The sequence below is a fragment of the Theobroma cacao genome, chromosome 5, assembly GCF_053813885.1.
Source record: "Theobroma cacao isolate CCN51 chromosome 5, ASM5381388v1, whole genome shotgun sequence".
In the NCBI taxonomy this organism is placed as follows: Eukaryota; Viridiplantae; Streptophyta; class Magnoliopsida; order Malvales; family Malvaceae; genus Theobroma; species Theobroma cacao.
In genome coordinates, this window is record NC_142643.1 from 35,559,722 (window position 1) to 35,571,628 (window position 11,907).

Genomic DNA, 11,907 nt, shown 5'->3' on the forward strand with positions numbered 1-11,907 from the left:
TTAATTTAATTAAAAAATAATATAAAATCGTATCCATTTAAAATAAGTACTAAATTTTATTTATTGAAATATTTAATGACTAAAATGTTATCATTATACCTTTTAATTTAATTAAAAAATAATATAAAATCGTATCCATTTAAAATAAGTACTAAATTTTATTTATTGAAATATTCAATGATATTTTATTAATTTAATTAAAAAATAATATAAAATCGTATCCATTTAAAATAAGTACTAAATTTTATTTATTGAAATATTCAATGATATTTTATTAATTTAATTCAAAAATAATATAAAATCGTATCATTTTAAAATAAGTATTAAATTTTATTTAGTGTCAAATAAAAACTTGAGGTTGATATAATTTTGTTTTTGAAAGCTAGTAATAGGTTTTGCGTTTCATTTTGTCAAGCGCGCTTCTCAATTCTCACCGGTCAGCACCCAAAAACCCCGATGAGAAGAACCCTGTTGAAGCCTCCTTATCCCTTCTCTCTATCCCGTCTCCAATCTCCACTTCTGTCTAGTCCCTACAGAAATGTTGAGTCACCGCCAAACCCTCCCAAACCGTTATCCAACTCAATCTCCATTTCCTCCAGGTTCATATTCACTCCGAGTTATCTTCCTCCTCCCGAGTGGATAGAGCCCTTCTTTAATGTCTCTGGTTTAGCCTCAACATTTCCTCAAGACTTGCAGCCATCTCCTTGGGTAAGCAAAATTGTCAATCTTTTAGATGGTTGTTCTAACATGGAATCAAATTTAGACTCGTTTTGCCACAAGTTCTTGATCCAGTTGTCTCCAAATTTTGTTGCTTTTGTTTTGGCATCTGCTGAGGTTCAAAACAAACCTGATGTTGCTTTGAGGTTCTTTGCATGGGCTGCTAAGCAAAAGAAATATACCCATAAGCTGGAATGTTATGTTTCTATGATAAATGTTTTAGCTTTAGCCAATGATTTGGTAAAAGTAAGATTCTTATTTGGTCAACTTAAAGAAATGGGGATTGTAATGACAATGTCGTCAGCAAATTCTTTGATTAAGAACTTTGTGGGTCTTGGGATGGTAGAGGAGTTGTTGTGGGTGTGGCGAAGAATGAAAGAGAATGAGATTGAACCTAGTTTATATACTTTTAACCTTTTACTTAATGGATTGGTGAATTCTATGTTTATTGAATCTGCGGAGCAGGTTTTCAAGGTTATGGAGAACAGTAAAATTAGGCCAGATGTTGTGAGTTATAATACCATGATTAAAGGGTATTGTAAGGCAGGAAAAACCCATAAAGCAATGGAAAAGATACGAGCTATGGAGACAATAAACTTGGAGCCGGATAAGATTACTTATATGACATTGATGCAGGCATGCTATTCAGAGGGGAATTTTGATTCTTGTTTGGGTTTGTATCATGAAATGGTGGAGAAGAGATGTGAAGTTCCGCCTCATGCTTATAGTTTGATTATTGGAGGACTTTGTAAAGACGGGAAATGTATTGAAGGATATGCTGTTTTTGAGAATATGATTCGGAGTGGGTTTAAAGCAAATGTGGTGATTTATACAACTGTGATAGATGCATTTGCAAAATGTGGAAGGATGGAAGATGCATTAAAGCTATTTCAGACGATGAAAACTGATGGGCTTGAACCAGATGAGGTTTCATATGGGGCCATTGTTAATGGGTTGTGTAAGAGTGGAAGATTAGATGAGGCCATGGAGTATCTCAGGTTTTGTAGAGCTAATGAAGTGGCAATTAATGCCATGTTTTATTCTAGTCTAATTGATGGGTTGGGCAAGGCTGGTAGAGTGGATGAAGCTCAGAAACTTTTTGAAGAGATGGTTGAGAAAGATTGCCCAAGGGATTCATATTGTTACAATGCCCTTATTGATGCCCTTGCAAAGTGTGGGAGGGTCAATGATGCATTAACACTCTTTAATAGGATGGAGGATGAAGGATGTGATCAGACAGTTTATACATACACAATACTCATAAGTGGACTGTTCAGGGAGCATAAAAATGAAGAGGCAATGAAGCTTTGGGATATGATGATTGATAAAGGTATCACACCAACTGCAGCTTCTTTTAGGGCTCTCTCAATTGGGCTTTGTCTATCAGGTAAGGTAACCAGGGCCTGCAAGATTTTGGATGATCTAGCACCAATGGGTGTTATTCCTGAGACAGCTTTTGAAGATATGATCCATGTGCTGTGCAAAGCAGGCCGTATCAAGGAGGCCTGCAAGTTGGCTGATGGTATTGTTGATAGGGGTAGAGAAATACCTGGAAGAATTCGAACTATCCTAATCAATGCCTTGAGAAAAGCAGGCAATGCAGATTTGGCCATGAAGTTGATGCATAGTAAGATTGGTATAGGTTATGATAGAATGGGCAGCATTAAGAGGCGAGTGAAATTCCGGATTCTTGTTGAAATTTGAGTAAGCGCTTTGCCTTTGTTTCTTATTGTATAACACAAAGGTGGTCTCGTTTTATTATCTAAACCGACAGAGCAGATTCTGAGCAAATGCTTCATCCTTATCCTTCACATAATTCGGTTTAAGAAATATCACTTGTCTGTTCGTTTAACTAGATGGCAGTCAAGTAACCAATTCTGTTCAGCAGCTAGGACCATCCATCATGTTATGCTGCAAATCCTTGGGCATCCAAGGTATGTACTTGGTCACTACTTTAGAACAATTATTTTACATATAATATGTAGAAATTAGCCCATAAACACAACAGCACCTGATTCCGGTATTGCCATAGATGTATGCTAGAAGGTGCACTTTTGACTAGATCTTATGGATACTGTTCATCAAGTTATGACTCTATATCTAAAGACTTTGGAGATTTTGCATATGACAGATCTCTGTTCCAAATGGTATAATATTTCAGACCACAGCCAGATTTTGGAATATAATCTAGGACCACATATAACTTAACTTGCACAAATAACTTTATTATAACTTAACTGCAATTTTTTATTTGGTTCTCTTAAATGAAATGTGTAGAAATGCTGCTCAAGCAAATATTTTTGGTGTCAAGAGAGGAAGCTGAAGTTTTCCTTATATTTGTTTTTCTTTTCTAATGTAGCATTTGGTATCATTTTCAAGATCTCCTTGGTGATCTTATTATCAGGGTAACCTTTTCACGAGTGAGTTAAGATTATCACGTTTGGTTAACAATTATCAATTATTGGGATTAAGGATCACTGTGTTTGGTATCATGTAAAAATCAAATGACATTTTTACAAAATAAAAGTTAGTAAGATGAGTAACTTTAACCATTTTTACGTTTTACCTTCAATGAATAAAACCTCATCAACCACCAGATGATGATTTTTCGTTTCCCATTCCCCTCCCTTAGGTGGAAATGTGCATGTACATGTTTCCTAGGAGGACACACGGGGAGGGCTTCCAGTTACAATTAGCAGTCAATGCTATTAGACACAGACAATTTGCTGTCTGTTGCTTTAGAAGCTTGAAACTATTTGAAAGAGTAATATTAAAGGAACACTTACTGTGAAATTTTTTCAAAGATGCATCTTTGTTTGGATATCTGAATTCATGTTTAGTGTGACAAGAATTTCTAAAACAAGGCAACGTGGTTTTGATTAGAGCTGTTTAGTGTGTATGCTTATATTTGTTTCATAGCGTAACATCTCATCAGGTACTGTTTGTGGATCATGTTTTTATAGCATTATGATATTGATTTTTAGGTATTAAGTCTGCTTTGGTTTGATAAATGTGTTTAGCTGCTACTATTCAAAAAAAAAAAATTTGTTTAGCTGCTGATGCCATAAAGGGAATTAAAATGTAGTACTACACAAGCAACCTGATGAGGGGCATGCTGAGAGCAAGGATGATGGTATAGAAACCAGAATGTATTTCCTGAATTGCTTATGCCTTCTTCTGGGGTGTTTTGATGGGAAAAAATTTGAAGGCATAGTGGCAGAATATGGAAAGCAGATGTTACATCTCCTTTTATCAGAGGTAAGTATAGACGAGGTCTTGGAGAAACATTGTTAGTTCAACATGAGTCCACATATGCCTATACTTGATGGTATGCTTTAGTCTGTTGCTATGAGAATCCTTTGGCAGCATACTTGCATTCAAGTTCTCCTTCCCTAGGTAGTGACAGGTAGTAGGTCTAATTCCTCAAAACAAGCTGTGTATGCACAAGCTTTTGCTGTCTGCAGGCAGATGTGGGGGATTTGCAGTCTGTTTGCTTTGTGCTAATTATTTTGAAAATGGTTGGTCATGAGGCTGTTCAAAATGGTTTATGTGTTTGCAGCCTTCAGCCTGCTGTTATTTTAGACTGGATGGGTCCAGCTGGCTATTGCTATGTCTATTGAACTTTTGGGAAATGAATTGACTGATTGTACTCAATCTTAGCATCCATAATACCCTGGATTTGAGTGCTAAGCATTCAATGTTGTTATCATTCTTTGCAACACACAAAGTCTAGGTTATTGTTTGGGCATTGTGTCTCATTGTTGACATACTCACACTGTTTTTCTGTCCTTGGTGCATTTTGGCAAGCTTCACTGCAATGATGACAATGTAATCGATGGGGTTGTGAGTATATTCAAGGCTGTCATTTTTAAGCCAAAACATTCGTCTGGAAGCAGTGTAACTGACACCAAGCAGATGGATGCTGTGGTACTGTTGCTGCTTCACCTTCTTGATGAGAGAGATGGTGCAGCTAGAGCCGTTGTTATGCTCATAGCAGAATACTATTCCATGTAACCTGTTTAAGTTTTCATTCATTAGTTTTTGACTCATGAATAAATTTTCATGGCTTTTGTTTGGGGTTTAAACCTGACTTAGATTAATGGTCAACCAGAACTGCTGATGGTCACTGTCTTGAAGAAGTTATTAAACTCCTTGCTTCTGGAAATGCTATTCAGAGAAGGAACGTGTTTGATGTTATATCTGAACTAATTCACATATTGACAGATGCAGCACATATAGTTTCTCATTCTACCTGGTATGAGGTTGATTTAGATGCTATGATTTTATGATTTCTTGAGTTGTCACTATTTAGTCTCTTTGTTGATCTTCTTCCTATTATTATTGCAGGCAAAATATAGCAAATAATTTACTTTTGTGCCTTGGAGATGAAGAAACTGCAATCTGGGAACAAGCATCCAATTTGCTTCCTCTGATTGGTTAGTTTGACATTATTTAGTGATAAGTCTCAACACTATTTTGTGTGACTTCGATAATTTTGGCAAACCACATAATTGGATTTGCCTTCCTGGCTACATTTCTTGAAAGGGTTAATTATACATTTGGTGTTCGAACCATAATCAAATGTTTGACTTGGTACCTAAAGTTTACATATGTTCACTGCTACTCAAACTTTGCTACGGTTAACCGGATTGCACATTCCATTGGCAGAAAGTCTGACATTTCCCCAACAGCCAACCCCACTCTATGACATGGTGATGGTTTGGCAATGACATGACATTGCCAGGCCACACTTTCCGCTAACAGAGTATGCGATCTAGAAACAGAAGCAAAGTTCGAGTACCAAATTGCATGTTTTTAAACTTTAGGTAACAAATTGAACACTTGACTGTAGTTCGAGTGCCAAATATGTTATTAACCCTTCTTGAAAACAAGAAATGCTGTGAAGACAACATATTAGTACTAAAGTGTTTTCTAATGCCATATTTATGTTCTACAACTGGTTTGAAATTGAGCTTTATGTAATTTCTTGCGGAATTTTTTTTGCGATTAATCAAATGCTTTAGTACCTTGACAAAAATCTTCTTTTGTTCTTGCCTCTTGTATTTAAGAGTAATGATTTAATTACGGCTTTCTGCATAACTGAATTACTGCTTTCTGCAGACCCATCGTTTGTGTTGCCTGCATTAGTTCGTCTTGTTTGCTCGTCAGATGAAAAGATACAACCGGCAGCTTTTGTCAGAGTGCTCAAGCATCATAATCAGAAACCTGAAGTTGCGTTCAGGCTGCTTGACAGTCTTAGGTACCTTGCTTTCTTCTTTAACTTTTTATCCCTACAATCCTTAAAATTAATCAGGAATATCAAGAAAACTATTCTTTCCTTCATGAATGTGTGTGGGTACACGCGCAAGAATCTGAGCATGCATATACATGCTTACTGGGAGTCTTGATTTTTATTGACCAAGAGGAAAGATAAGTTGCACACACAGTGGGAGATGCTTACTGGGAGTCTTGATTTTTATTGACCAAGAGGAAAGATAAGTTGCACACACAGTGGGAGTCTTCGTAAACTGCAAATTCTACTTCTTAGTTGTGTTAAATTAAACAGTTGTTGCACCTGCTTACCATTAATCTCTCATTTCCTTGCAGCAACCTAAGTCAGGGTCTAGCTGATGCAGAAACTGGAGCACATACAGTGGAAGGTGTGGCTCTTTCATTGCCGTACCTTGATATTTTAATTTCTTCCCATTCTGTTGTTTCAGAAACAATGTGCTACTGCTGTGGTTTATGCATTGCTTTCTCATTTAATTGTTGAAATTTAGTCATTAGGGATGCAGTATTTGATTAATACTTTAAAAGCTTGTAAGAGCTATGAAATCTAGTTGTCTAATCTTTGTGTGCATGTGGGTGTAGCTACAAATTTTGTTGTATTTCTTTTCGAAATGGACTTTGCAATTTGATATGTATTTTTATTTTCTGTTTGGGTTCTGAATACACAGGAATTTTTGAAATCTTATTTCAGTCATTTTTATCCTTGTTCTTTGCTTGCTTTTCCTTTTAATCTCCTCGTCAATTTATTAAGTTTCGACTATTCAAACTTCAGCATTTTATTTCTTTGCAAGTTTGTTTAGTTTCTTTGGACTAGAATACTACCCTGGATTATTTTTGTTTATCATCTATTTATACTCTTGTGGCAGGATCAAAATTGGACTGTGATAGGGTGCTCAGACTGATCTTGGAGTGGTTTAAAACTGTAAGAATTATAATTATAATGCTACTATCCATTAGATTTATATTTCGCCATGATATTTCCCTCTTTGTGATGCATTGGGATGCCATATATCTCTTAAGCACAGATACAGAGACTAGTTATGTGAAGTGCTACACTTTAGAGCTGTGCCACAGGTTTTCTCAAAAAATTATGATTTGAGTAATAACTTCATACCTGGAAACATACATATATCCTATCAATTTTTATCTACAGAAACACACACGTACGTATAGGCATATACAGACATACAAACATACATATTTCCGATCATAGTGAATTCTTGTTTTCTGAGTAAAAAATGTGAAAGAAAAGAGGTGAGAATAGAGCAAGGCAAAATGAACAGTCTGGTTTCCTAGGAACTTGACTATACTTTGAGGGAAGAAAAATTTTAATTATTTGGACTGTTTGGTTGACTCACTTCTAGTCTCCCTCAAAATTGAATCTAATATCCACACCTATTCTAAGCATTGAGTGGGATAGGCTGAGACTTTTGCCTTATACCCTTTTTGTCTCTGACATATCCCATACAAATCATTATTTCTAATCTGAAGTATCTGTCATATATATATCCAAGCATATTTGAGGCAGATTCTGTTCAATATGGTATCTGAGGGGGTTAAATTGTGTGTGCACTGTGGCTGCATGGCGTTTCCTACTCTAGGGGAAAATTTTTCTATGTGCATCTTATGTCTTTTAATCTTCTTTAGATCATTAACATCCAAGTAGCAAGAAAATGTGTCTCTTTGTCATCATTAGTTGTGCGTACTATTTTAATCTTGGCCTTTGCCAACATTTTAGATTGTATGTGCCTAATATTTAATTCCATTAATATTTTATTTTCTTTGTCGTTTTTACCCTTTTTCTTCCTGACATAAAGGCTTCTTGACTGCAACTTTAATTGAAATTGCGGAAACAATTTCCTGGCATATTTACTTCTGGCACCATTTATAGCATTTGAATTATGGCCATGGAAGGAGAAGGGAATAGAGGGATGGCATAGTGGTATGATCTCCTAAAATTTGAGGTCCCTTTCTCTTACGCACTCACATGCAGCAAGCATGTGTATTTAGTGCACTCATAAATGTAACCAAAGATGCTTGTGCATGATGATAACCAAGGTGTTATTAGCACTCAATCAAACAAAGCTCAAATTTTGGACAATCAAGTTTAATGCTTTTTGAATCCCAAAATAATTTATATGCCTTGCTGGTTTAAGAGGATATGGCCATGGACAGGGCCTAGTTGAAAAAAAGGATGTGTGTAGTTGAGCCAACTAGTTCGAAATCATGTTTGATTTGGGTTGGGTTGAGCTAGTCCAATTGTTGACTTGAATGTGGTGCATCTACTGTGTTATTCCTTTTGTTGGTTCTGTACCATCTGAGAATGAAAACAATTGCCTGACCCATTAGCTCCTCTCCACATACATGCTTATGATTTTCATCTGTTTCTTTGTATGCATGTCCATGAAATCAGATGGTTGGAGGTCCATTTTTGCCCCAATATTTGAATGTTTTAACTCTCTGGTTCTTCTGACATATTTTAGGTTCAAGACTGGAACATCTTGATTGGACCCCTGATTGACAACATGCTTGCAGAGCCATCAAATGCTACTATTGTCTGGCTTCTGAGTCACATAAATGCGCAGTTAGCAGAAGCTGCTGATGTAGTCCATCATCGAGTTTTGTTGCTGATGAAAGGACAGAAAGAGTAAGCACATAATTGTCCAAATTATTTTCATAACAGCATGCATTTTTTCTTAGCTTTCTAAAGGCTTGTTTAACTTTAAAAAGAATGAAGTATATTGTGTAAGGATGATGGCATTGAGGCCGTGGGAGATGACTATTCTCGTGGGGCTGGAATGTATAGTAGGAGAATAAGCAAGTAGGATGATAGGAAAAGCATGTGTAAGAGAAGGGACTGTTCCCATAAAGGAGTGGAAGGTTTGCTCTCAGTCAGGGAAGGCATGGCAGGAATAGAGTGGGCAGCTAGGAACTGTAAGCAAGGTGTGGAAAGACATAGGGAATATTAAAATTAGGGAAATGGGAAAGCTTCTAATTAATAGTAAGGTGTTCAATAGAAAAAATGAGAGTAAAAAGAATCATTGGGTGAGTGATAGAAGTAGATGTACATATTGGTAATGGGTGACCTAACTAATGAGACTTCTTTATAATGTGTCTCAGCCAATCAAACAAAGAATATGTGATGGAACCACCATGAAATGGAAAGTGTGGGCACGTAAAACTTAAGAATAACAAATCTTCTTTGCCAGTTCACCTTTTTCAATGTATTGAATAACTGGTATCTAGTATTCGGTTATAGTATGTTAAATTTTATCATAAGCTAAGTAGCATGAACACCTTTCTTTTTTGAAAATAAGTAGCATGAACACCTTAACAAAAGGGCTGAGTCTGTATGGGATATAAACACTTATTCAACACTCCGGGACAAAATTTTTCACATTCTTTAGATCTGTCGTTTGTTTGACCATTAATGATTGATTTTGCAATAACTTAACTGGTGGTTTGATTATTATGTTTCCTTTACCTTAAATGATTTTTACTGGAGAGAAAAGAGTCTAAGTAGTTGCAAACTGCAGTTTTAATTTTTAGGAAATTGTGATTGTTTTTCTTGTCAACTTAATTGTAATTTTTCACTCATTATTTTCTTTTAATTTATTGAAATAATTTCCAGAAGCCATGAGGCTAGTCTATTCTACTTGTCAATACAATGTTTCCTTTTATCCATTTGTGGGTAATTAAGGAGATTAATTTATGTCTTGGATAAAATCCTGTTGCATGGAACACATTTGCATGACATCTGAAATGAACAATTCCATGTTGATCACACTTTTTTCTTGTATTGACTGCTCAAAATTTTCCCTGTAGCATGATTGATGAAGCTTTCTTCTCTTGATGGGAGACAAGAACCCGTAGAAGTGATGACTCCATGACACTGCAGCAATCTTTGTTTGAGCGACTTTGTCCATTACTCATAATTAGGCTGCTTCTGTTGAGAGTATTTAATGATCTAAATTCCTCTGTCATGTATGGTCGACTTCATAATCAGGGTATTATGCATGGTATGATTTGTAATTGCTGTTAGCTCATCCTTTTTTCTCTTCCTATGACAATCCAAGTGTTATATTCAACATTTTTTAATGGAATGAAGATCTGATTGACTCAACTGCATTGTGATGTATTACAAAAATTAAATTCTATACATACTATGACAGAGAAGAGAGTTCTAGAAATTCAGTAATCTCATACTATGAAAGAGAACATTACTCTGGAAATTCAACAATCTGCACTGGTTTATCCTGAGGAGACTGCTATTTGACTTGTACAGAACAAATTCAGCATGCTTTTTTTTTTTTTTTTTATGTAGATTTATTCCATTTTATTATCTTACTTTCAATATGTCACACTCACTGCATGTTATTGTTCTTGACTTGATTTGAAAGGGAAATTGTTATGGTAAATTAGAATGAAGCAAAAAAGACAAGTTAAGTTCACAGACCCCGCGATACTCCATTTTAATCCCGCTCCCTACCCCGCTGTGTGTTTTTTCCTGACTTGTTGGAATGCATCAGAGTTAATTTAAGCTGGTGCTGATTGGCCACTTGTTGTTCATCAGGAAAGGATGGCTGGTGCAAAGCTGATGGCTTCTCTCATGGGCGGTGAAGATTCAATTTTGGAGAGTATAGCTGATGGATTAGTAGAAGCCAGATGTGTACTTTCAGAAATTTCTTTGACTGATCCATCATCTGACGTTCGATAAGTATGTAAAAAGTTGCTAGCATGCTTAACCTCTACATAGTTTCTCTACGAGGGTTTTGCCCACTAGGAAAGGGAATAACATTACCAACTTCTTCATGAGCTGCAATAATACTCTGTTCAATGCTACTGTATGTATAGTTATGGTGTATAGATTTTCAAAGTGTTTATGGAGCTCAGCTTTTATTGACCTTATGTTGAGTTCAATATTTTATCCTCGTTAAGCTTGAACTCAATCCTGACTTCACTTGCAAAGAAATTTGTTTATTTACTTTGCAATTCATTAAGATAATATATCAATAATTCAATATAGATTAAGTTTTTAAACCATACATTTCGCATAAATTACACAAAATATAATTAAATACCACAAACAAAAAAGATTCTAAAAAAGGAAAATTTAAGAACATTTCAAAAAGAGGTAATCAAAACTTGTCTGATAAAATCCAAAAAAAAAATGTTATTAATTTATTTTTTTAAGGTAAAAATGTGTGCTTGCCTTAAGCTTTGTATCATATGTCAGTGATTAAAAGGACTTAAGGAGTCCTCATTTCAAGCCAAAAAAAAGAAGAAAGGAGTCATCATCGATTTATTTTTTGGTTTTTGCATAATTGAATAGGTTTTGTATTATATCCCAGTTCTGATTAAGACAAATGAAATTTAGGTTTTGAGCTAACCTTTTTTTTCTTTGTTGGTAGGATACTTACAAAAATTTTAAATAATTCATTATTCTTTTATTATGTTTAATCAAATTTTTATATTTTTATTTTAACTAAATAAGTTTTTTATCATTAATAGTTGATTAATAATTATTAATAAAAATATCATTTGTCATTTTATATCATATGACATTGACATGATATGTTGATATGTCATAATAGATGATGACACGACATACTGATGTAATAGAATGATATGATCATATTATATTTTTCATCATTTTCGTCAATCTCATGTGGATGTAAAAATGATAAATGATATTTTAACTAATGATAATTAATCAATCGTTAGTTATAAAATCTTATTTGATTTAAAATAAAAATATAAAGATTGACTAAACGTAATAAAAAAATTTATTTAAATTATTTAAAATAATTAAAAAAAAATTTCAAGCATTATACCTTAATTTTTCCTTTAAAAATTTTCATAGATATTAAAAGAAAATAACTTAAAAAATGTAAAACGTGA

The 11,907-nt window shown here is 34.7% G+C and overlaps 1 protein-coding gene across 7 annotated transcripts; it reads left to right on the plus strand.

Annotated features, from left to right (window-relative positions):
* Positions 1-393: 393 nt before the first annotated feature.
* Positions 394-10,129, plus strand: LOC18599001 (uncharacterized). 7 transcript variants are annotated; one of them, XM_018121481.2, is made up of 11 exons: positions 2,418-2,651; positions 3,077-3,137; positions 3,803-3,975; positions 4,525-4,727; positions 4,829-4,972; positions 5,065-5,153; positions 5,839-5,977; positions 6,325-6,377; positions 6,873-6,928; positions 8,490-8,653; positions 9,832-10,129. In XM_018121481.2, the coding sequence occupies exons 3-11, from the start codon at positions 3,865-3,867 to the stop codon at positions 9,857-9,859; spliced, it is 987 nt and encodes a 328-aa protein (XP_017976970.2). In that variant the 5' UTR covers positions 2,418-2,651; positions 3,077-3,137; positions 3,803-3,864; the 3' UTR covers positions 9,860-10,129. The 7 variants fall into 7 exon arrangements, 5 of the variants coding, with proteins under 5 accessions (XP_017976970.2, XP_017976969.2, XP_007028827.3 ...); XM_018121480.2 differs by lacking the exon at positions 3,077-3,137; XM_007028765.3 differs by lacking the exons at positions 3,077-3,137; positions 4,525-4,727 and having other exon boundaries at positions 4,893-4,972.
* Positions 10,130-11,907: the final 1,778 nt, after the last annotated feature.